The sequence below is a fragment of the Pleurodeles waltl genome, chromosome 10 (genome assembly GCF_031143425.1).
Source record: "Pleurodeles waltl isolate 20211129_DDA chromosome 10, aPleWal1.hap1.20221129, whole genome shotgun sequence".
Lineage (NCBI taxonomy): Eukaryota > Metazoa > Chordata > Amphibia > Caudata > Salamandridae > Pleurodeles > Pleurodeles waltl.
This window is the reverse complement of record NC_090449.1, coordinates 246,413,493-246,440,380: the sequence shown is the minus strand read 5'-3', so window position 1 is coordinate 246,440,380 and position 26,888 is coordinate 246,413,493. Positions and strand designations below refer to the sequence as shown.

At 46.9% G+C, this 26,888-nt stretch overlaps 1 protein-coding gene across 4 annotated transcripts in view; it reads left to right on the top strand.

The window, feature by feature from the left end:
• Nucleotides 1–26,888, top strand: part of USP42 (ubiquitin specific peptidase 42) — a 668,484-nt gene that overhangs the window by 193,956 nt on the left and 447,640 nt on the right. For all 4 annotated transcript variants that reach the window (XM_069210325.1, XM_069210321.1, XM_069210323.1 and 1 more), the window contains exon 8: nucleotides 20,154–20,236. In XM_069210325.1, the coding sequence (XP_069066426.1) occupies nucleotides 20,154–20,236 (83 nt within the window). The remainder of the gene's footprint in view (nucleotides 1–20,153; nucleotides 20,237–26,888) is intronic.

Below are 26,888 nucleotides of genomic sequence, written 5' to 3'. Positions count from 1 at the left end.
AGTGTTCTTTCCCTAACCTGTACTTTTGTTTTACACAATTGGCACACCCTGGCATCCAGATAAGTCCCTTGTAACTGGTACCCCTGATACCAAGGGCCCTGATGCCAGGGAAGGTCTCTAATGGCTGCAGCATATCTTATGCCACCCTGGCGACCCCTCACTCAGCACAGACACACTGCTTACCAGCTTGTGTGTGTTGGTGAGGACAAAACGAGTAAGTCGACATGGCACTCCCCTCAGGGTGCCATGCCAACCTCACACTGCCTATGCAGTATAGATAAGTCACCCCTCTAGCAGGCCTTACAGCCCTGAGGCAGGGTGCACTATACCATAGGTGAGGGCATCAGTGCATGAGCACTGTGCCCCTACAGTGTCTAAGCAAAACCTTAGACATTGTAAGTGCAGGGTAGCCATAAGAGTATATGGTCTGGGAGTCTGTCAAACACGAACTCCACAGCACCATAATGGCTACACTGAAAACTGGGAAGTTTGGTATCAAACTTCTCAGCACAATAAATGCACAGTGATGCCAGTGTACATGTTATTGTGAAATACACCCCAGAGGGCACCTTAGAGGTGCCCCCTGAAACCTTAACCAACTACCCGTGTAGGCTGACTGGTTTTAGCAGCCTGCCACACTCGAGACATGTTGCTGGCCACATGGGGAGAGTGCCTTTGTCACTCTGTGGCCAGTAACAAAGCCTGCACTGGGTGGAGATGCTATCACCTTCCCCAAGCAGGAGCTGTAACACCTGGCGGTGAGCCTCAAAGGCTCACCCCCTTTGTTCCAGCACCACAGGGCACTCCAGCTAGTGGAGTTGCCCGCCCCCTCCGGTCACGGCCCCACTTTTAGCGGCAAGGCCGGAGGAATTAATGAGAAAAAGAAGGAGGAGTCACTGGCCAGTCAGGACAGCCCCTAAGGTGTCCTGAGCTGAAGTGACTCTAACTTTTAGAAATCCTCCATCTTGCAGATGGAGGATTCCCCCAATAGGGATAGGAATGTGACCCCCTCCCCTTGGGAGGAGGCACAATGAGGGTGTACCCACCCTCAGGGCTAGTAGCCATTGGCTACTAACCCCCCAGACCTAAACACGGCCTTAAATTTAGTATTTAAGGGCTCCCCTGAACCTAGGAATTTAGATTCCTGCAACTTAAAGAAGAAGAGGACTGCTGAGCTGAAAACCCCTGCAGAGAAGAAGACACCAACTGTTTTGGCCCCAGCCCTACCGGCCTGTCTCCCTCCTTCAGAAGAAAACTGCTCCAGCTACGCTTTCCCTGGGACCAGCGACCTCTGAATCCTCAGAGGACTGCCCTGCTTCCAAAAGACCAAGAAACTCCCGAGAACAGCGGCCCTGTTCAACCAAGACTGCAACTTTGTATCAAGAGGAGCAGATTTAAAGACCCCTGCAATCCCCGCAAGAAGCGTGAGACTTGCAACACTGCACCTGCTGACCCCGACTCGACTGGTGGAGAAACAACACCTCAGGGAGGACCCTCCGGCGAGTCCGAGACCATGAGTAACCAAAGTTGTCCCCCCTGAGCCCCCACAGCGACGCCTGCAAAGGGAATCCCGAGGCTCCCCCTGACCGCGACTGCCTGACTCTGAAATCCCGATGCCTGGAAAAGACCCTGCACCCGCAGCCCCCAGGACCTGAAGGATCGGAACTCCAGTGCAGGAGTGACCCCCAGGAGGCCCTCTCCCTTGCCCAGGTGGTGGCTACCCCGAGGAGCCCCCCCCCCCCCCTTGCCTGCTTGCACCGCTGAAGAGACCCCTTGGTCTCCCATTGAAATCTACTGGAAACCCGATGCTTGTTTGCACACTGCACCCGGCCGTCCCCGCGCTGCTGAGGGTGTACGTTTTGTGTAGACTTGTGTCCCCCCCGGTGCCCTACAAAACCCCCCTGGTCTGCCCTCCGAAGACGCGGGTACTTACCTGCTGGCAGACTGGAACCGGGGCACCCCCTTCTCTCCATTGAAGCCTATGCGTTTTGGGCACCATTTTGAACTCTGCACCTGACCGGCCCTGAGCTGCTGGTGTGGTAACTTTGGGGTTGCTCTGAACCCCCAACGGTGGGCTACCTTGAACCCCAATTTGAACCCCGTAGGTTGTTTACTTACCTGCAAAAACTAACATTACTTTACCTCCCCCAGGAACTGTGAAAATTGTCCACTTTTAAAACAGCTAAATATGTTTTATGTAAAAAGTATATATGCTATTGTGATTATTCAAAGTTCCTAGAGTACTTACCTGCAATACCTTTCAAATGAGATATTACATGTAGAATTTGAACCTGTGGTTCTTAAAATAAACTAAGAAAAGATATTTTTCTATAACAAAAACCTATTGGCCTGGAATTGTTTCTGAGTGTGTGTTCCTCATTTATTGCCTGTGTGTATGTACAACAAATGCTTAACACTACTCCTTTGATAAGCCTACTGCTCGACCACACTACCACAAAATAGAGCATTAGTATTATCTCTTTTTGCCACTATCTTACCTCCAAGGGGAACCCTTGGACTCTGTGCATACTATTCCTTACTTTGAAATAGTGCATACAGAGCCATCTTCCTACAACACGCAACTCAGGAAATACGTAGCACAGCACAATTATTTGTACCCAGTGCTTGGGGAAGTAAAGGAAATACAGTATCTAAGCAGACGATTGCAAGATGGATAGGGGCCTGTATATCTACAGCTCATGGTGTAATAAAAAGACCATTGGCACAAAGTCAGTGCCCATTAGACCAAGGCAATGGCTATTACAGCAGTTTTTTTGCAGTATCGTCGTCGAACATGTGTAAAGCATGTGAGAACAACACGTACTGTCTTTTAAGCATTACTGTGTAGACTTGGAAGGAGGCTGCATCAGGTCAAGCAGGTCTCAGGAATCTGTTTGTATAAGGTAACTCATTCCTGCCTTCCACATTTTGAGTGATGGTATTCCTATTTTAGTCTGGTTTCAAGCATGTGAATCTATGAAAGATCTAATTCTAATAATGGAGAAAGAAATAAGTTAGTTACATGTAACTCCGGTTCTCCAGCCTTGGTATGTTTCATTGATTAAGATGCAGCCCACCCGCTTCCCCTTTTATGAGGCTTCCAAAATTATGAGAGAGAGGTTTGCGATTCAGAGACTCTGACATTTGGCAGCATCAGTGAAGGGAACAGCTGGGTGAGGTTGGTTCTGATTGGCTGGAGTTTGTATCATGTATAATGACATGGATAGGTTAAGTAAAGTTTCATTGAGTGTCAATGTTAATGAATACATATAGGTGTACTGCTGTTTGTAATGTTAGAGGGCTCTCAGTCTGAGGATGGGGAAGGATTCAACCATGTGAATCTCTGTAAGATCCAATGCTCGAGAAGTATTTACCTTTTTTGCTCTTTTCTATTTTTGCCAGAGATTTCTTCTTGATATTTATCTCTTTCCTAGCCGTTCTCCAGGACTGTTGGCTCTGCCTGTTGTGGTTATTTTCTCCACCAGCCTCCTTGTGGGAATTGCATCTTAATTTGCCATATGGAGGCCATCTGATCCAAGTGATTTGCTCCTAGCCATCACCAGTATGTGAGACTACCAATATGTGTCTTATATTCAAAACAACACAGTCTTTCCATTGTGGCTGGCAGTGATGATTGGGTCTCGCCCAATTCTTCCTTCAGTCTTTGTTCCAAATTTCTTTGTTTTATTTGATCTTCTCCATGTCTTTGAGGAGGATCTTCTCCATGTCTTTGAGGAGAGTGTCTTGATACTGTTTGATATCTCAATTTATTTCTTCCTGATTACCTCCTTCAAGGCCTCCTATAACACCCACGGCACCCTCAACCGGATAAAAAGGCATGAACAGTGCCGACTTTTAAGGAGCCGGGGAGCGTAATGTGAATGCCAAAGGACCTGTGGGACCATCCGTTGCACCACAGGAGCCATAGCATTGAACATGTTAAACATGGCATTCAAAAATGCCACTGGATCTGCTCCCGGAGCAGGGAAAGCAGGATACCACTGACCTTCCTGCGGCACTTGGGCTGGCTGGGCATCAGAATCCTGCACCCCAGGCGAAAAGCGAGGACTCTCTTGCGGTGCAACCACCTCGAAGACCGATGGCGCCGGAGAAGCCTGACGGCTTTGAGGCTGTGGAGTCACCGTAGGACTAACCTCCCAGGTCGCCTTCTAGATGGAGACCTGGATCATGAACGACCTCTAGACGAACGTCTTAGAAGAAGTATGTGAAGAGGATCTGCAATGACTTCTATGCCCTTTCTTCGCTTTAGCCTGAAAGAGTTTGGCTTCTCTCTCCTTCAGCGCTTTCGAATTCATGCTTTGGCAGGACACACACTCCTCCACGTCATGCTCCGAACTTAGGCACCAAAGACAGTCATCGTGATGGTCCGTAACCGACATGCGACCCCAGCAGTCCCGACAAGGTTTAAACCCAGACTTCCTAGTAGGAGGTATTGTAACCAGAGACAAAAAGGACACCTTTGAAACAGTAACTAGAGTTAGGAGAAAACCGTTAGCGTCGAAGGCAAGGAAAAAAGGGAACTGACATCAGCACGCCGGCAAGGACCTCTTATTGCCACGGTGACGTCAGACGGAGTCATGTGTGGAGCCGTGCAATTGTGACGTCCTCGTCGATGTGGAGAGCTGGGAAGAAGATTTTCTGTTGAATGCTGGCGCATTTGGAGAATTCATAAGGTGAGGAATCCACAGGTAGTTGTACCCATCAGAAACAAGAGTTAGCACCCTCTCTGGTGAAATGGATGGGGCTGTGAGGGAGTGGTTTAAGTGCTGGGAGCCACCAACCCATGACATCTAGAGGCAAAATAGTATGCGGGAAAGAGTCTGAGCCCTTAGCAGGACTGTGAAAGTGCCTCCTGGGTTCTAAATATTGTGAGGAAAATATATCACCTTCCTTTACAGGAGTTTCCCCCATTCATCCCTCCCCGTCCCTCGTGTTCAGAAAACCATCTCCTGTTGTTTCAGCAGGAGGTTCAGGTCCTGTTATCAAAAGGTGCAGCGGAGTTGGATCCAGAGCAGGAAAGGGGTCAGGGTTGTTATTCAAGATATTTCCTGATCCCCAAGAAGGATGGTCGATTGAGACCTATCCTGGATCTGAGAGTTTTGAATTGGTTCCTCAAACAGGAGAAATTCAAGATGCTGACTCTAGTGCAGGTGCTTCTGGCGCTGAACAAAGAGGATTGGATGGTGTCTGTCAACTTACAGGATGCTTACTTTCATATCCCTATTGTCAAGTCTCACAGGAAGTATCTCCGGTTTGTGGTGGGGTTGCAAATCTACCAGTTTGCGGTCCTTCCGTTTGGTCTTACTTCAGCACCTCGAGTCTTCACGAAGGTGATGGCGGTTGTTGGAGAAAGTCTCAGGAGGAAGGGGATATCGGTATTCCCTTACCTGGATGATTGGTAAGTCTCCAGAGCTCGTGCTGCATCATTTGCAAATGACAACTCAGTTGTTGTTCAGTCTGTGCTTTTTGATAAACTTGCCCAAGTCTCAACTGGAGCTCTCTCAGCGCCACCTATTCATAGGGGCAGTACTGGATTCAACATTGAATTGTGCCTATCCTCCACCTCAGCGGATTCATGACATTCAGGCGTTGATTCCAATTTTTCAAAATGGAGCGGTTGTTCCAGTCCTCAAGGTCCGGCACCTGCTCGGTCTGTTCGCTTCTTGCATTCTGTTAGTCACTCGTGCACGCTGGCATATGAGGGCTCTTTAGTGGTGCCTCCGTAGGCAGTGGTTTCAACACAGAGGATCTCGAGGCGTCAATATAGATCTCCAGAGACGCTGCAGCAGATCTACGATGGTGGGCTGTGGACGGCAACCTTTCCCAAGGAAGTCCGTTTTCACTGCCGCCTCCGGTGGGTGCGGTCATAACGGATGTTTCCACCCTAGGGTGGGGAGCTCATCTAGGGGACCTGGAGATCAAAGGCCTTTGGTCTCCAGTGGAACAGACTTTTCATATCAATCTGTTAAAATTGCAGGCGATAGGTCTGGCTCTCAAGGCCTTCCTCCCGTCCCTTCGCTGTCAGTCAGTTCAAGTCTTGACAGACAACACTACTGCAATGTGATATATCAACAAGCAGGGAGGAGTGTGGTCGTACCTTCTCTGCAGAGAGCCTCTGCGGCTCTGGTCCTGGGCTCAAGATCATCGCATTTGCTTGGTAGCAAATCATCTGGCCGGAGTTCTCATAGCATGTGCGGACAGTCTCAGTCGGCATTTCTCGGCCGATCACAAGTGGCGTCTTCATCCGGAGCTGGTCCTTCACATCTTTCGGATGTGGAGCTCTCCGCGGATAGACCTGTTTGCCACTCGGGAGAACGCGCACTGCCCGTCGTTCTGCAGCTTCCAGTATCCGGAGCAAGGAGCTTTGGGGGACGCGTTTCAGATGTCTTGGTGCGACCAGTTGCTTTACGCGTTTCTCCCCATACACTTGATTCCTCGGGTTCTGAGGAAGATTAGCCAAGATCGGGCTAAAGTCATTTTAATAGTTCTGGATTGGCTGAGGAGGGTGTGGTACACAAACCTATTCCAACTCTCACTGTGCCCTCCGCTCTGTCTCCCTCTCAGGGCAGATCTCCTCTCACAGTCACAGAGGCAGGTTCTACACCCCCACCTCCAGAGCCTGCACCTACGTGCCTGGAGATTGAACGGAGTAATCTGAGTTATTTCTCTCTTCCACCAGAGGTAGTGGATGTTATTTTATCGGCCAGGCGACACTCCACTAAGATTGTTAAAATGCGTGGCTTGGTGTGGAGAGAAACAAATTGATCCCTTGAGAGCCCATCTGTCTGATGTTCTGTTGTTTGCTTTAACTTTAGCTCAGAAGGGTTGTGCAGTTGCGACTGTCAATCTATTTGTCGGCACTCTCAGCCTTTCTTTGCCTTCCGGATCAACTTTCCTTGTTCAAATCACCTATTGTTGTTCGGTTCTTGAAAGGTTTAACAAATACATTTCCTCCCACTCCTTTTCTTATGCCTCAGTGGGATTTAAATCTGGTTTTGACTTCTGTAATGTGTTCTCCGTTTGAACCCATGCATTCTTGTCCTTTAATATTATTGGTCTTTAAGACCGTTGTTCTTATAGCTATTACGTCTGCTAGGTGTGCAAGTGAGCTTCAGGCCCTTAGTGTCAAACCTCCTGTTACATCATTCTTTGCTGACAAAGAGGTGCTGAAAACCAGGGCGGCTTTCCTCCCTAAAGTTGTCACTCTTTTCCATATGGGGCAGTCTATTACCCTTTCCTCTTTCTACCCTCCTCCTCATCCTTCAAAAGAGGAAGAAAGCTCCATCGTTTGGACCCCAGAAGGGCTTTCAGTTTCTATATTGAGAGAACAAAGGACTCTCGGTTGGATGACCAACTCTTCGTTGGAAATGTAGTAAAGATGAAAGGCAGATCTGTCCATAAAAGAACCATATACAGGTGGGTCATTCTTTGCATTAAGATCTGTTATCCGTTAGCAAAGAAGATTCCTCCTGAGAGTATTAGACCCCATTTTACCAGGGCTAAGGCTGCCACTTCAGCTTTGGCTAGGGGTGTGCCAGTGGTAGATATTTGTAAGGCGGCAACTTGGGCTTCCCTTCATACTTTTGCAAAGCACTACTGCTTGGATTTGGAGGTCAGAAGGGATGGCCATTTTTCTCGTTCTGTGTTGCAGGATTTCTTGGTGTAACTAGTCAGGCACCAACCTCCGAGTGCGGTACTGCTTTTGGACTCTATTCATAAGGTGAGGAGTCCACAGGTAGTTGTATCCATCAGAAGAACAAGTTACTTACCTTCAGTAACGCTTTGTTCGATGGCATCTGTCGCTGTAGATACGCATGTTCTGCAATAGCTCGCCATCTGGTGTTGGGCCGGAGTGTTACAAGTTGTTTTTCTTCGAAGAAGTCTTTCGAGTCACGGGACCGAGTGACTCCTCCTTTTGTCTCCATTGCGCATGGGCGTCGACTCCATCCTCGATTGTTTTTTTTCCGCCATCGGGTTCGGACGTGTTCCTGTCGCTCCGAGTTTCGGAACAGAAAAAATAGTTAATTTCGGAAGATTTTCGTCGGTATTGTTGCGTTCGGGATCGGCATACTTACATTCAACACCGCATCGAAGATCGAAGAGCTCCGGTGCCCTTCGGGGTAATTTTTCGATCCTCCGTCGGGGCCTGGTCGGCCCGACCGCGTGCTGAAGAACGCCGATGGAACGGACCCCGTTCCGTTTCTGCCCCAAATGCCACAATAAATACCCCTACACAGACCAACACTTGGTCTGCAACCTGTGCCTGTCACCTGAGCACAGCGAAGACACCTGCGAGGCCTGTCGTGCGTTCCGGTCCCGAAAAACACTCCGAGACCGTCGAGCCAGAAGACTTCAAATGGCGTCCGCACCGACAGCCCGACGGGAGTTCGAGGAACAGGAAGAGGAAGGTACCTTCTCGATCCAAGACTCAGACTCCGAAGGATTCGACGATACACAAACCGTGAGTAAGACGTCGAAAACCACACAAAGAAACATTTACAAGGCCCAGGGGACGCCACTGCCACCAGGCCATGGCTCAACCCATAAAATCGGTGACCGACCGTCGGCACCGAAAAAGGCCCAAACAGTGCCGAGATCGTCCGACTCCGGTCGAGACACCGGCACGCAGCCTTCTCGGGACCGAGAAAGTGCTGGAGACAAGCCTCGACACCGAGATGCCGGTGTGGACACGGCTCGACGCCGAGACAGCGGCACCGAAACAGATCGACGCCGAGAGGTTTCGGCCCCGAAAAGGAAAAAAGTCACCTCGGAGCCGAAAAAACACGCAGACACAGTTTCGACGCCGAAACAAACTGCAAGCGACCCAGCTTCAGGCTCTTATACAGAAGAGCACTCGCTAACCTCCCAAATGCAGAAGCATAGGTTTGAGGAAGAGCTACAAGCAACTGATGCGGACCATACGCAAAAGCGTATCTTCATTCAGCAGGGGACAGGAAAAATAAGCACCCTTCCCCCCATTAGGAGAAAGAGAAGGTTGGAGTTCCAGACGGAACAAGCACCACAACCAAAAGTGGTGAAAAGAGTTACACCACCACCCTCTCCTCCGCCCGTGATTAACGTTTCACCAGCACAAACGCCATCACACTCCCCAGCTCACACCACCATGAGCCAGGGTGACCAAGACCAGGACGCATGGGACCTATACGACGCCCCAGTGTCAGATAACAGCCCAGAGGCATACCCTACAAAACCATCTCCACCAGAAGACAGCACCGCGTACTCTCAGGTGGTGGCTAGAGCAGCACAATTTCACAACGTAAGCCTCCACTCAGAACAGGTCGAGGATGATTTCCTGTTCAACACACTCTCCTCCACCCACAGCTCCTACCAAAGCCTGCCTATGCTCCCTGGTATGCTCCGGCACGCAAAAGACATATTTAAGGACCCGGTCAAAAGTAGGGCAATCACACCAAGGGTGGAAAAAAAGTATAAGCCGCCTCCTACAGACCCGGCTTTCATCACAACACAGCTGCCACCAGACTCTGTTGTTGTAGGAGCAGCTAGGAAAAGGGCCAACTCTCACACATCTGGAGATGCACCACCCCCAGATAAAGAAAGCCGCAAGTTTGATGCAGCTGGTAAAAGAGTCGCAGCACAAGCTGCAAACCAGTGGCGCATCGCGAACTCCCAGGCACTACTTGCGCGCTATGACAGAGCCCACTGGGACGAGATGCAACATCTCATTGAACATCTGCCCAAAGACTTCCAAAATAGGGCAAAACAAGTGGTTGAGGAGGGACAGGCCATCTCCAACAACCAGATCCGCTCCTCCATGGACGCTGCAGATACAGCTGCACGGACAATTAATACATCTGTAACTATCAGAAGGCATGCATGGCTCCGAACGTCTGGATTTAAACCAGAGATTCAACAAGCAGTTCTCAATATGCCTTTTAATGAAAAAGAACTGTTCGGTCCAGAAGTGGACACAGCGATTGAGAAACTCAAAAAAGATACGGACACTGCCAAAGCCATGGGCGCACTCTACTCCCCGCAGAGCAGAGGGAATTACAGCTCATTCCGTAAAACGCCCTTTCGAGGGGGGTTTCGGGGTCAAAGCACACAAGCCAGCACCTCACAAGCCACACCGTCCAGTTACCAAGGACAGTATAGAGGAGGTTTTCGGGGACAATATAGAGGAGGGCAATTCCCTAGAAATAGAGGAAGATTCCAAAGCCCCAAAACCCCTACTACTAAACAGTGACTCACATGTCACTCACCCCCTCCACACAACACCAGTGGGGGGACGAATAGGTCATTATTACAGAGCATGGGAGAAAATCACTACAGACACTTGGGTTCTAGCAATTATCCAACATGGTTACTGCATAGAATTTCTACAGTTCCCTCCAAACATACCACCAAAAGCACAAAATTTAACAACACACCATTCCAATCTCCTAGAGATAGAAGTGCAGGCACTATTGCAAAAGAATGCAATCGAATTAGTGCCAAACACACAAATAAACACAGGAGTTTACTCACTGTACTTTCTGATACCAAAGAAGGACAAAACACTGAGACCAATCCTAGACCTCAGAGTAGTCAACACTTTCATCAAATCAGACCACTTCCACATGGTCACACTACAAGAAGTATTGCCATTGCTAAAGCTGCACGACTACATGGCAACTTTAGACCTCAAGGATGCTTATTTCCATATACCAATTCACCCATCGCACAGGAAATACCTAAGGTTTGTATTCAAAGGAATACATTACCAATTCAAGGTACTGCCTTTCGGATTAACAACCGCACCAAGAGTCTTTACCAAATGTCTAGCGGTAGTCGCTGCACACATCAGAAGGCAGCAAATACATGTGTTCCCATATCTAAACGACTGGCTAATCAAGGCCCATTCGTTAATAGAGTGCTCAAATCACACAAATCATATCATACAAACCCTCTTCAAACTAGGGTTCACCGTCAATTTCACAAAATCCAAGATTCGGCCACGCAAGGTACAACAATACCTGGGAGCCATAATAGACACATCAAAAGGAGTAGCCACTCCAAGTCCACAAAGAATTCAAAATTTCAACACCATCATACAACGCATGTATCCAACACAAAACATACAAGCAAAGATGGTATTACAACTCCTAGGCATGATGTCATCATGCATAGCCATTGTCCCAAACGCAAGACTGCACATGAGGCCCTTACAACAATGCCTAGCATCACAGTGGTCTCAAGCACAGGGTCACCTTCTAGATCTGGTGTTAATAGACCGCCAAACTTACCTCTCGCTTCTGTGGTGGAACAACATAAATTTAAACAAGGGGCGGCCTTTTCAAGACCCAGTGCCACAATACGTAATAACAACAGATGCTTCCATGACAGGGTGGGGAGCACACCTCGATCAACACAGCATACAAGGACAATGGAACGTACATCAAACAAAACTGCATATCAATCACCTAGAACTTCTTGCAGTTTTTCAAGCACTAAAAGCTTTCCAACCAATAATAGTTCACAAATACATTCTCGTCAAAACAGACAACATGACAACAATGTATTATCTAAACAAGCAGGGAGGGACGCACTCCACGCAGTTAAGCATGTTAGCACAAAAAATTTGGCATTGGGCAATTCACAACCAAATTCGCCTAATTGCACAGTTTATACCAGGGATACAAAATCAACTCGCAGACAATCTCTCTCGAGATCACCAACAGGTCCACGAATGGGAAATTCACCCCCAAATACTGAACACTTATTTCAAACTCTGGGGAACACCTCAGATAGACTTGTTTGCGACAAGGGAGAACGCAAAATGCCAAAACTTCGCATCCAGATACCCACACAAACAATCCCAAGGCAATGCCCTATGGATGAACTGGTCAGGGATATTTGCTTACGCTTTTCCTCCTCTCCCTCTCCTTCCTTACCTGGTAAACAAACTCAGTCAAAGCAAACTCAAACTCATATTGATAGCACCAACTTGGGCAAGGCAACCCTGGTACACAACGCTGCTAGACCTATCAGTGGTACCCTGCGTCAAATTGCCCAACAGGCCAGATCTGTTGACACAGCACAACCAAAAGATCAGACACCCAGATCCAGCATCGCTGAATCTAGCAATCTGGCTCCTGAAATCCTAGAATTCGGGCGCTTACAACTTACCCAAGAATGTATGGAAGTCATAAAACAAGCAAGACGGCCATCCACCAGGCACTGCTATGCAAGTAAATGGAAGAGGTTTGTTTGCTACTGCCATATTAATCAAATACAACCATTACACACAACTCCAGAACATGTAGTGGGTTACTTGCTTCACTTACAAAAATCTAACCTAGCTTTCTCTTCCATTAAGATTCACCTTGCAGCAATATCTGCATACCTGCAGACTACCTATTCAACTTCCCTATATAAAATACCAGTCATTAAAGCATTCATGGAGGGCCTTAGGAGAATTATACCACCAAGAACACTACCTGTTCCTTCATGGAACCTAAATGTTGTCCTAACTAGACTTATGGGTCCACCTTTTGAACCCATGCACTCCTGCGACATACAGTTCCTAACCTGGAAGGTGGCATTTCTCATCGCCATTACTTCCCTGAGAAGAGTAAGCGAGATTCAGGCGTTTACTATACAGGAACCTTTTATACAACTACACAAAAATAAAGTCGTCCTAAGGACCAATCCAAAATTTTTGCCAAAGGTTATTTCACCGTTCCATCTAAATCAAACAGTGGAACTTCCGGTGTTCTTTCCACAGCCAGATACCGTAGCTGAAAGGGCACTACATACATTAGATGTCAAAAGAGCATTAATGTATTACATTGACAGAACAAAGAACATCAGAAAGACTAAACAACTCTTTATTGCATTTCAAAAACCTCATGCAGGAAACCCAATTTCAAAACAAGGTATAGCCAGATGGATAGTTAAATGCATCCAAATCTGCTACCTTAAAGCTAAACGACAGCTGCCCATTACACCAAGGGCACACTCAACCAGAAAGAAAGGTGCTACCATGGCCTTTCTAGGAAACATCCCAATGCAAGAAATATGTAAGGCAGCCACATGGTCTACGCCTCACACATTCACCAAGCACTACTGTGTAGACGTGTTATCCGCACAACAAGCCACAGTAGGTCAAGCTGTATTAAGGACATTATTTCAGACTACTTCCACTCCTACAGGCTGATCCACCGCTTTTGGGGAAATAACTGCTTACTAGTCTATTGCAGAACATGCGTATCTACAGCGACAGATGCCATCGAACTGAAAATGTCACTTACCCAGTGTACATCTGTTCGTGGCATCAGTCGCAGTAGATTCGCATGTGCCCACCCGCCTCCCCGGGAGCCTGTAGCAGTTTGGAAGTTACCTTCAATTATTTATATATGTATCATCTCAACCTTAAATAAGTGCATACTTAGTCACTCCATTGCATGGGCACTATTACTACAATTCAACTCCTACCTCACCCTCTGCGGGGAAAAACAATCGAGGATGGAGTCGACGCCCATGCGCAATGGAGACAAAAGGAGGAGTCACTCGGTCCCGTGACTCGAAAGACTTCTTCGAAGAAAAACAACTTGTAACACTCCGGCCCAACACCAGATGGCGAGCTATTGCAGAACATGCGAATCTACTGCGACTGATGCCACGAACAGATGTACACTGGGTAAGTGACATTTTCATTCTTGTGCATACACTAGCTACCTGTGGATTCCTCACAGTCCCACCCGCCGCCCCGATGCCTGTCTGGTCATACCAAGACTTCTGTATTACAAGTGTATATATGTTTTGATTGATTTTTTTGTATAAATGATTGTTGTAATTCTGTTACATCAATATGGTTTTATGTATGTATTTATTTGAGCTATTGTGAGGTTGGTTTTGACCTGTTCGCCTCAAAGGCACGTAAAAAATGGGTGAAACTGATGTCAGCACGCCGGCGAGGACTTCTTATTGCCATGGTGACGTCAGACGGAGTTGCGTGCGGAGCCGTGCAGTTGTGACACCCTCGTCGACGTGGAGAGCTGGGAAGAAGATTTTCTGTCGAATGCTGGCACATTGGGAGATTTCACAAGGGGAGGAATCCACAGGTAGCTAGTGTATCCACCAGAAAAAGTGTTACCAAAGGTAAGTAAATTGTGTGTTACATACCTGCGTACCAGGTTGTGCACTCCAGGCCTAAATATATGTTGGTGCAGCACCCGAGACCAACCGCCTTCCAATTGGCCGAATTTTCGGTAATCAAGCAGCTGTTACAAAGGTCAGAGGCTCCACTGACTCCCAGGATCCAGTTGAGCTAGGCAAGTTGGTGTGCTGATCACAGTTATGCGGACAAATTAGGCTGGGTTACTTTGAGTGCAAAAGTGGGAGAGTTGAAATTTCACTCCCTGTTGATCAACTTGCAGGCCAAACATCCACAATTCCCTACCAGTCTCCTGCCCCCTTCCCTCGTGAGAGGGTAGAACTGGGGTGTTTGGGAATTTTTGGGAGGGGGGGGTTGTTTGATCTCAGAGCTCTTACAATGTTTTTAGATGTCATCCATTACACAGCTTCTCATCTGTACAGACTTTATTCCCAATGCAGCAGACCACCAGTGACTTACACAATTTTAAATATTTGGAGCACCAGTGAGCAGAAAGCTCTACATTGCCACTCTTTCCATTCAAGAAGGGACTGAACATTCAAACAACATTTTTAAAACTCAGATGTGTGAACTACAGATGTCAGAGAAGAAGCTTAAATTGTTTAGCGCTTTACTCAGGTAAACTCCTAAGTATTTGGGTAAGGATATGACAATAGTTGGGCCAGTGCCTTTAAGGCATTTTTAATATGTTTCAAAGTGTTTAAATGTTTGGTGGAATTGCAATTATTAAACTTATTTTAAACAACAACTTTTTGTGCATCTGTTGGCATAAGACACGGGCAGGTATTCAGCTGTCTGTTTTTTTTATTTTCTTCTATTTCAACCTGCAGCTACCTGGTACTGGACAGAGTCAATTTCTCAAAATATTACAGTATTAATAAAATGCTTGTAGGAAGCTGGCCTGTTGTGTGGTGAGCACCTATGGTGTTATCACCCTATACCAGGTCCAGGTATCCACTATTAGTGAGGTGTAGGCAGTGTCTAGGAAGCCAGGGCTCTCTAGAGGTAGCTGTGGATGAGCAGCTAAGACTTATCTAGGAGACATGCAAAGCTTATGCAATACCACCATAGTCACACAGCACTTAGACACATGAAAGAACCACACAGTGTTACAAAAATAAAGGTACTTTATTATAGTAACACAAATACTAAAATACTGAATAGGCAATACTCCAATAGGAGGTAAATAAACACACTATTGTGTACACATTAGGAGTCCGTGATTCGCATAGAAAGCAATAGCAAATGGTAAAAGCAATAGTAAGTAATGAAAGCCCCAGGGGGTGACCAAACCAAACACTAAGTAAGTAGAACTTGAAAAGCAGTCACCCACCCAAGGAAGTGGAATCTGTAGAGGGGAGCTGGAGGAACTAGGAACCCCAAAAGGTAAGTACCAGGGTGACACCCCCCAAAGAAGAGAAGAGGTAAGTACCTCTTTTTCCCCCAAACCCACAGGAGAGCTTTGGAAAAGTACTGTGCAAGACACAAACAAGCTTGGAAGATACCAAAGGTGGATCCTGGCAGAAGAGGACCTGCAAAAGAAGGGGGCCAAGTCCAGTTCGAGTGCCCAGCTGTGGCAGGAACCACTACCCACCCTTCTTTGGATGCGGGACCAGGTCTACAGTGGATGAAGGAAGTCAGCAGTGCAGCACAGGAGCAGAAGAGGAGTTCCAGAAATGATGTAAGTGATGTCCCACGTCAGCGGTCGTGATTCAGTCAGTTAGTGGTGCTGGAAAACCACCAACAAACCTTGGCAAATGCAAGAGTAGGACAAGAAGTTTTTGCAAGGCTGAAGAGGACCCACAAGGCCCAGGAGATTTAACCCAGGGAGGGGAGTCCGAGAAGGTCCTCAGCTTCTGGGAGAGTCGCAAGTAGAGGAGGCAGCCCTCATAGGCGACCCACAGGCGGCAGGCACAGGAATCTCAGTGAGGCCCAGTCAGAACACCTGGAGAGATGACCACGTCGCTGGAGCAGCAGGCAGGAGACTGTGCTTTGCAGGGAAGAGTGCTGGAGGCCAGGGCTACACAGAGCCTGAAGATCCCTTGGAGGAGGAACAAACAAGTCTTGGTAACTGCAAGAGTCGCGGTACACAAGGGTACTGTCCTGCAAGGAGAGGCAAGGGCTTACTGTCTCCCAAGTTGGACAGCTGGTAGAGAGGACGAGAGTATCACTCCAGACCACCTGTGATGCAGGATCCACGCAGTTCCGAAGGAGAGAGGATCCACGCAGACGGTAGTCCTTGCAGTTTGTGCCTGCTGACCCTTCACTCCTAGGGAGATTCTTTCTTACTTATTGTGCAGGCTGATGACTCGTCACCCTCAGAGAATGCACAGCAAAGGGAAATGTAGCAATTGCTGGAAGGAGCCAGAGAAACAATGTTGCAGAGCGGAGTCGTCAATGGAGTTGCAGATTGTTTGTTCCTGGAGAGTCCAGTTGTAGTCCCGGTGGCCAGAAGATGAAGTAAATGATGCAGGGGAATCCTGCTGAAATCTTCCATGTTGAATCTGAGGACCCACCCAGGAGAGAGACCCTAAATAGCTCAGGAAGGGGGATTGGTCACCTAGCAGGGTGGCCACCTATCGGGAGGGGTCTGTGATGTCTAAGATGGCCGAATAAAGTGGCCATCTGGAGGAGCTCTGGGCACCACCTCTGGGGTGGTGATGGACAGGGGAGTGGTCACTCCCCTTTCCATTGTGTAGTTTAGTGCCAGAGCAGGGACCGAGGGCCCTGGACTGGTGCAAACTGGTTTATGTAATCAAGGCACCCAATGTGCCCTTCAAAGCATACTGGTGGCTTGGAGAGGCTCCCCCTCCCAAGCCATGTAACACCTATTTCCAAACGGAGAGAGTACCACCTCCCTCTCCCGAAGGCAATCCTTTGTTCTGCCTTCCTCTGCTTGAGCTGGTCAGGAAGCAGGAGAGCAGAAACCTGTGTGAGGGGTGGCAGCAGCGTGACCTGCCCGGAAAACCTCTGAAGACTGGTAGGAGCAATGATGGGGGTCCTCTGAGGAGCTCCCACAGTGCATGGAATCATACAACCAATACTGGCAACAGCATTTGGGTATGATTCAGCGATGTTTGATACCAAACATACCCAGATTCTGAGTTACCATCATGTATTTGGACAGAGGTAGTACACGGGTAAAATTGCTTCACTGCACGTAGGAAGTCAAGAGAAATGTAGTTGGAGTGCGTAGGGGCACCCTCTGCTCATGCAGGGGTGCCCTCACACACAGGTACCTGCACCCTGTCCTCTGGGCTAGGAGGGCTTGACATAGGGGTAACTTTTCGCGACCTGGTGCAATGACCAGTAGTTAAAGGGTGCATGCACATTGTCACACATGCTGCATTGACAAGCTTGCAGACACATTTTGCATGGGCTCCCATGGGTGGCACAGTACATGCTGCAGCCCAGAGTAAACCCCTGGTGCCCCAATGTCCTGGGTACCCAAGTACCATAGACTAGGGATTTATTTGGGGAAACCAGTATGCTAATTGTGGGGTGTGCTAAGTCCTGAGCAACCAAATTTAGATGGAGAGAGCACAGTCACTAGGGTCCTGGTTAGCAGGATCCCAGTGAACACCGTCTAAAACACACTGACAGCAGGCAAAAAGTGGGGGTAACCCTGCCAAAAAGAGGGTAGTTTAATATAGTGCTAATAAGAGGATAATGTTTTTTCTTCTGCTTAATCATGGCAAAACATTAGAAAGTAGAACAGTCTATATGTATAGAATACCAAGAGAAAAATATGCACAAAGTTAGAAATATGCAAGCAAAAACAGTGGATGAAGTTCAGAATACATGGGGGAAATTGAACAAAAGTACTAAAATGTAACTTGCTAACTTCAGTGACCTGTGATCGTCTTCAGTACTGCAGAGTCTCAAGTAACTGAGGTGATGTTTTTTCCGCTCCTGAAGTGGGCATGTTTTAATAAATAAATGCAAAAAAATGTTTGGCCCTGGCTTCACCAGGAGGTGGGCAGTTATCATTGAATTATTGTCCTCAGTATCAACAAAAATGCTCAAATGCAGACATCACTGTTTGTTTCAAGAAGTGATAAAAAAGCAGGACACATATTTTCTAAATTTTATGCTCTAAAGATTCTTGTGCAGGATAAGTTCTGTGCTGCAGCAACTTTGTTCCAGCCACCTCTGAAAATAACATAAACCCTTTTAGACACTTCATAAGACAAAGCTGTGTAAATAACTGATCTGGGTTGAAAACTCATGCAGTTGAAGCAAAAAGGTGATAAGGTGAATTGATGAGTGGAGTGGCATTAGTCCGTAGCAAATAACCACAAAACGAACCCAATGGACAAACATTAGAGGCTTATGCAGAAAGGGGTGGGCAAATACTTTTGAGTGGGTCATGGACACGAAGAGCATATATCAGTGCGGGGAGCAAGGAGCAACAGGAGGGGCATATGGATCTGGTATTGGAAGTACATTTCTTCATGTAGGTGTACAAGGGGCAGATGACAGCACCAGATAGAACATAGTAAACAGAAGAGTCATCAAGCACAATGGACAGTAGATGCTCAAGGGAAGCAAAGCTGGATTGAGCTTCCCTGAGGAATCCCACTCCTCAAGCTGCTTTACAGAATGCTGTAGTGGTGCACTAGGAGCTAGAGCTGCATTGTTTCCCTTTCCTCCTACGTAGCTTCTCCGGGGCCTTAGGAAAATGGAAATTGGGCTGCTTTCTGCATCCACCCTCCAAGAGCCAATGGGAGCAAAGTGGCTGATGTTGGTGTGTCAGCGAGGGAGTTATGTGGACTCCTGTCAGGTAACATCTGGTGGACAACGTTGTTATAGAGTCGTGTGACGCCCTCTACTGACGTGGAGATGTAAAAAGTATTCCGGATTCAGCTTCTTGCCTGTGGAAAATTCTAAAGTATGGCATCTGGGGCTAGATCCTGTCTCTACCAGATAATGTGTTATCGAAGATAAGTAACTTATTCATCTGTCACAGCTCCATCGGTTAGTGTGGTTCTTTTGTAGGGGTTTCCATTCTCATATGAGAAGAACTGTAACAGTCCCTGTGCCTTGAAAGTTAAGTCCCACTCAATTGATATGTCTGCTGCTTCCTCCTTGGCAACTTAATATGTTTTATGTGGAGATATCTCTAAATGCCATACTTAAAGCAAGTGTGGACAAACTGTTTACCTGAATTGTGCTGCCCGCAAGTCTCCAGAGGTGCCATTTTGGAGTTCTTCTATTTTCGGTGGTCATTCTTCATACTCTGGGTGCATTGGAATCTGTGTGTGGGTGGGATGGCAGCGTGTATGCATGCTCCACGCCAATGCAAGTTATTGATTAAATGTAATTTCACCACATCTTTTCTTAACTCTCCCTTCTAGGTGTTCTAACTTTTTGAGAACACTTGTAGATGAGTGGGATGATGAGATCTAAGAGGAAGATGAGATGGTGATCGTCATCTTAGTCCATAGTCTAATTTCGTAGGACCTGTGCCCCTCTCCAGAGCACAATCATGTTTTCAACCTGTAACAATAGATTAGTAAGAATTAAGGAGAACATGCAGGTCATGAGAAAGGATTGAGACAGGTCTGTTCTGTACGATGCTACTCTATTATTACCTTAACTTGAAACGTTTTTAAGAGGATTTTTTAATTATTTGCTGGATCTAATGTTCATTATGTTGGTACATTGGTAATTTGGAGTTGGCTATTAACTGTCCGTTACTTTCTTTCAGAAAGTTACATTTGTTGTGTTTGTTTGGATTGAAATTACCAAAGAGCTGATACATGTGGGTTTGCAGTTGACAGTACTAGGTTAAGCTTTCTGTAGTGCAAGATTTTTTTTAATTCTGTCTGGAAAGTTTCAGAATGGACTGCTATATAGCTATTGGTATATTTCTATGTAAAGGAAATGTGCTTGTTAATGAGTGTTGCATTTTCAAACTGCATTTTTTGTCGAAGTAGAAAGATTATGCTTGCTATTACTGTGCTAGTATTTATTTTATGTATTTTTTTTCCAGACGGCTCAAAGTGTAAGCAAAGCTTTAGAGCAGTTTGTAAAGCCTGAACAACTTGATGGGGAAAATGCGTATAAATGTAGCAAGTAAGATCTAAAAATCATGACTTTGATATAATATGCATGTTTTACTTTTCAAATTCAATATTCTATAATTAAATATTTAGAAACTGCGCATGTAATGTCACTTGTTGGTTACAAGTGCAGTAAGAATGTTCTTTATGTTAAAAGTGTTAGTTGTTTTTCAGCACTTTAATTTTTCTAAATGCATCTACTGTCTGAATATTCCCCCATTTCAACCAAGGAATCCTCGACGAAAAAAGCAGGAAATGTTATATATTTGAAATACATATCTATAAATATATATAAGTAGCATGTGTGGCTGCAAAGAATTGGTTATTTACTTCTAGTTTGGTTCTGCACAGTAGACATCTTCACTGAAATCATAAATATCATAATAATTCTCCACTGTGTGATGTGACCCCACGCTTGGTCTACAATGCACCTTCACACTTGTTACTCCAGTATTGGAACTTTCATAGATTCACATGCTTGAATCATTCCCCGTCGTCGACATGGGAGTCCCCGGTGTAATACAAAAAATCATACTCAATTGCACATAAAGCTCAGAGGCACTAGGCCTCTTAATTTAGTAACCTCTTATAGTCATTTTATTTAAAAAATAAAAGGAACAAACTTAAGAGATAACCAGTCAGCTCTCCCCACCCTCTAGAATCCTTCTGTGAGGAGCTGATTTCCCTTAGATTTTCCACTGCACGTTGTGCTAAGGAGTCTCCTCTGAGCTCTGCTCAGTTTTGTTCTCTCAGAAATCCTCTCTGAGTGGATCTGGATATTTTCTCTCTTCAGGAATAATTCAGGGTGGTTCAACCTGGCTACAATGTCAGAGACACCTAAAAAAGGGTTTTTTAGAGCCTGTGCTGCCTGCATGAAAAAAAGGGTGCATGTTGATGATCAGCATAAGGACTGTATATATTGTCTCGATCCTAGCCATACACCTAGAGACTGCAAGGTAGGAAGAACCTTTTCTACTAAGACTCTGAAGGACAGAGAGGGTCATCTTCTCATCTGGCAACAAAAGTTGAAATCCAGAGACAATCCTGTCTCTGATGAGGACAGTGCCTCTTCTTCTGTTTCTGTGGTGAAAACACCTGTCAAAATTGATAGCCCTTCAAAGATGAAGACTAAAGCTTCAGACTTAAAGAAAAAAAGAACCCTGTGTCGGAGTTGTCGACACCACCATTCAAATTTAAGAATATCTTCAAAAAAACAACTTCTGCACCATCAATCGGATCCTCGTCAACGACGGCGCTCTCTCAAGTCCTAACGATGACTTCCACATTCTCCACACTGTCTCTCTCTGGCGATATCCAGCTCCTCGTTGACGATATGCTCATCCTCGTCGATGGCACGTCCTATAGCTCTACCATCGGCTTTCATACCATCGGCGCTCTCATCGACGACCCCACCGCGGACGCTGCTTCCACTGTGGACGGCCTCGTCGACGCTGCTATCACCTACGACTGCTTCGTCGACAGACCATCAACCGTCGACGACACTCCAACCGTCGACGTCAACCGATCCGTCAATGCTCTCATCGACGATTTCCCCGTCGATGCCACCACTGTCAACGGCGCATCTCTCGTTGACAACGAAGACTGCAGTGAAAGTTCAGAGTCCGTGTTCCTTGCCTCTGTTCTCGTCAGTGGACCAAGATGCTCACAGGAGGGCGAAAAAGAATCACCTAACGCCTTCAGTAACGTCTCCTAGCAAGGTTTCTAGCCTTCTACCCTCACATCTCTTAGATGAAGATGATTCGGATGAGGAGGGTATTTTTGGAGTGGCCTGCAGCCCTTCCCAGTTAAGGGTTAAGTGCCGAGAATACTCGGATGACGATGCTTCATACTATACGCAAAGGTATTATGAGCAGCCAGCGCTAGTAGGTCTTCCCCCTGGGCTTGTTTCTGACCTACAGGCAATGTTGGTGGACTATCAGGAACGTTTTCCAGCTAAGCCTTCGTCGGTACAACAGGCGATACATCTGCCTCCGGCAACAACTCCTCACTTGCAGCAGCCTCCTCATACACCTCAGCCAAGATCACAGCAGTCGGTTCTTTCCACACCAAGACATCAAGTATCCTCCAATGAGGATGCAGAGGAAGGTGAGATGTAGCCTGACAATGATGAGTTGGATGATTATATTACACCAGCACCTGCTTCTCCTACAGCGCCCATGGTTGAGTCCTCACCTGAATATATAGGTGGCTTCCATAACTTGCTTGAGCGTGCCGCCATGCAGTTCGATCTTCCAAAGCCCGCAACTCAGCAGGATTGCTTCCACTATGATTTTAAAGAGCCCCACAGGAAAATGGTCAGAGCTATACCCATTATAGACTGTTTGGAGCCAGGGCCTGAAAATTGTGCAGAATCCGGCAACGGTCCCTGCAGTTCTGCCGAGACTGGATAAGAAATATGAACCCACGGAGGATGCACCGTCTTGCCTCTCAGGACACCCGAATCTGGACTCTGTGATATCGCAAGCCGCCCAACATCGCTCCAGGAACCCCTCTACGGCGTTGACACCACCGCCAGATAAAGAAGGGAGGCGCTTAGATAACATCGGCAAGCGTTTCTCCTCCATGTCTGCTATTGTGGTAAAGGTGGCCAATTCCCTTGCTCTACTAGGCAGATATGATCAACAGCTCTGGTTGGATATATCCCATTCATTGGAGGAGCTTTCAGACGCTTCCAAGACAGAAGCTAGGAAAGTTCTGGTAGAGAGTCAGTGATCTTCAGCAGAGATCATCGATTGTGCACTGGATATAGCGGCAGTGGGCTTCAGGGTCAGATGTGTTGAGGCGTCAAGGTTGGCTCAAAGCCACCAACTTTCGTCCCGAAGTACAGACTAAAATACTAGATCTTCCATATGATGGAAAAGCTCTATTTGGCTAGCATGTCGACAACGCCCTTCAAACCATCAAGTCGGATAAGGAAACGGCGAAATCCTTAGGCACCCTGCAATACAGAAAAGTGCCCTTTTGTGGTGCTAGGGGCAGAGGCCAACCTTCCTTTCGTGGGGATACCAGCAATATAGGTACCCATCTTATTTCTCCACGTTTCAGCCTTCTAGGACACAATATCAGCCGAGGCAACCGCCTCCTGCAGCATATACCAGGCCCTACCACAAGAGCAAGCAGGGGCGACAACCTGAAAATCCGCATGTAGACAATGACTGTCTACCGACACGTCCTATACATTCTCCTCCTACAATTTATTACGGAATTCTAAAACATCATATCCAACGCTGGCAACAAATATCCAAAGACAAGTGGGTGCTGGATGTCGTCCGTTTTGGACACCTGTTGGAATTCACTCAGATTCCCCCTTCAGTGCCTCCATCCCAGATTCGTCAAAAACACCTTCGTCTACTCCACCTGGATGGAATTAACCATGCTGAAGAAAGGGGCTATAGCATCTGTTTCGCATTCCCGGAGGGGAAAGGGTTTCTACTCCAGCTTCTTTCCCATCCGAAAAAGGAGGCCAATCCTGGACATACGGGAGCTAAAGAAGTACCTCAAGAAGCAAACATTTCGGATGCTCACCCTACAAGACATCCTCCAGCTTCTTAACAGAGCAGACTACATGGTCTCTCTAGACCTTCAGGACGCGTACTTTCACATTTCCATTCATCCGCTTCACAGAAAGTACCTGAGGTTTGCGGTCAGCGGCAAACATTTCCAGTTCAAGGTCCTTCCCTTTGGCCTACGTTCAGCACCACAAATTTTCACCAAATGTCTAGAGCCAGTGGCGACCTACCTGAGGAGAAACAAACACCAGGTTTTTCCCTACCTCGGCGACTGGCTATTAAAAGCTCCAGATGTCCAGTCAGCAGAAAATTCAGTCAAGGCGACGCTGCACCTTTTCAGGGAATCCGGTCTTACGCTCAACAAAGAAAAATCGTTCCTACACCTTTCCACTCGATTAGCCTTCCTAGGGGCTATCTTAGACACTCAACGAGCCAAAGCCTATCCAATGCCAGACAGACAAACAAGGTTATAACAGCTGGCAAGGCGCTTCCAAAGAAAAAAGTGTCTTTTAGTTCGGAGGTACAAGTCCATGTTGGGCTTGGTGTCGTCATGTATAAGCCTCATTCCATTCTGCCGCCTGCGAACGCGTCCAGTTCAGGAGGAGCTGGACAGGCAATGGATGCAAGCACAAGGATCCTTAGAGGATACCATCCTCATAACACCACGCATGGTCCATTTTCTGGATTGGTGGACAAATCCCCAGAACGTTTCCAAAGGACTTAGCTTCTTGGCACGAGCTCCTCTAATGATTGTAACTACGGATGCATCACTCACAGGATGGGGCACATGCTTGCAGGACCGTTGGGTGAGCGGCAAGTGGCCACCCTCTCATCGTTTGTTCCACATAAATCTTCTCGAGCTGAGAGCGGTCTATTATGCCTTGCAAGCCTTCCTTCCAAGGTTACGAGGATCAGCAGTGCTCGTCAGGGCAGACAATACCACCACAATGCACTACTTAAACAGGGAGGAACACGTTCTCACATACTTTGTCCAGAAGCACAAACCATCTGGAAATGGTGCATTCACCACTCAATCCACATAACTGCAGGGCATGTCCCAGGCCTACAGAATACTATTGCGGATTCGCTAAGCAGGTTGGCGACATCCTCCCACAAGTGGGAATTAGATCAGGGAACACTAGATCGAATATTCTACCAGTGGGGAAAACCGAATCTGGGCCTATTTGCATCTTCCCAGAACGCCAAATGCCGACATTATGCAAGCATCACCAACAGGGATCATGGGGGGGATGCATTTTCGATCGCATGGTCAGGGATCTGAGCATATGCTTTTCCTCCGATTCCTCTCCTCGCAAGGGTGATCAGGAAGGTGCAGTCAGAACCCTTCCAGCTGATCCTAATAGCTCTAGCGTGGCTGCGTCAACCGTGGTACACAGAGTTGCTTCTCCTGTTGGCCTGTTCACCCATCAGACAATCCAGGAGCTGCTTACCATCAATCGGGGGCAAGTGAGGCACCCGGACCCCAAGTCTCTCAGTTTTGTACGCATGGCTCCTGAGTACAATGACTTTGGCCATCTAGATCTATCGTCTGAGTACGGAGAAGTGCTAGCTAACCCACGTGCAGCTAGCACCAACAAATCTTATCGACTAAAATGGAAACGATTTTGTGTATGGTGCAAAACCCAAACTATGCACCCTCTTTCTTCCGCACCGGAGGCAGTGTTGCCATATTTCTTACAGCTGGCATGTTCCGGTCTGGCCCATTCCTCAATTAGAGTCCATTTAGCTGCCATCTCCAGATACAGAAGAGTACCAGTGCGTCTTTATGCTCCCTAAGATTAGTAAAGCAATTTCTGAAAGGTCTCTTCAGAACTTTTCCTCCAGTAAAGCCTCCAGTAGAGCCTTTTGAGCCTATCCACAGGGCGGACATCAAGTACCTCACTTGGAAAGTGGCTCTCCTTCTCGCCCTTGCTTCGGCGCGCAGAGTTAGTGAAATTCAAGTTTTCACTATACAAGAACCTCTTTTTTTACAGTTCAAACAAGATAGTCATCCTGCACACCAATCCTAAATTTGTCTTTAAAGTGCCTTCGGAGTTCCATATCAACGAGCCGGTGGTGCTCAAAACTTTCTTCCAGAACCCGCAAACTGCTGCGGGAAGAACTCTCCATTCACTCGACCGTAAAAGGTGCATAAAATTCTTCCTGGACAGAACGAAGTCATTCAGACAGTCCATGCAGTTATTTGTAGCGTTCAGTGCCGCTAGAAAAGGTCACTCTGTAACGAAACAGACTATATCCTGATGGAATAAAGACGCAATCATATTCTGCCATCAGAAAGCAGGAAGACCATTGCACACAAGCGTAAGGGCGCATTCTACCGGAGCTATATCTGCGTCCTGTGCGCTGTTTGCTGGTGTATCAATTAAAGACATCTGTCGTGCTGCGACATGGAGGACAACTCACACCTTCCCGCAGCATTACTTCTTGGACACGGAGTCACTTCGGGATGCAGCCGTTGGTCAAGCGGTCCTTCGAAACCTGTTTCAGTGAAGGTGAACTAAATTATTATTTCCCTCCATCCGCTTGTTTTCTGTTATATCACATTTTCTTTATAATAATGCTGTAGATAATAGCAGGAAGTGTATGTACATATTATCATGCAGTTCACATTTCAGAGTACTATGCTGCTAACTATAAGACGAAAATGTGTTATCCACTGCTTACTTTTCTGATTCAAGCATGTGAATCTATGAAAGTTCCAATACTGGAGTAAGAAACAAGTTACTTACCTGTAACTGTAGTTCTCCAGTATTGGAAACTTTCATAGATTCACATGCGACCCACCCTTCCTCCCCTGAGGAGCTCACCTTCATTTTCCTAGTCCTAGATCCAACATTGCACTTGTGCTTGGAAAATCTGAGGGAAATCAGCTCCTCACAGGAGGGTTCTAGAGGGTGGTGAGAGCTGATTGGATGTCTATTAAGTTTGGTCCTTTTTTCTAAAGTGAGTATAAGATGTTACTAAATTAAAAGGCCTACTGCCTCTGAGCTTTATATGCAATTGAGTATGATTTTTTGCATTACACCGGGGACTCCTATCTCGACGACGGGGAATGATTCAAGCATGTGAATTTATGAAAGTTTCCAATACTGGAGAACAACAGTTACAGGTAAG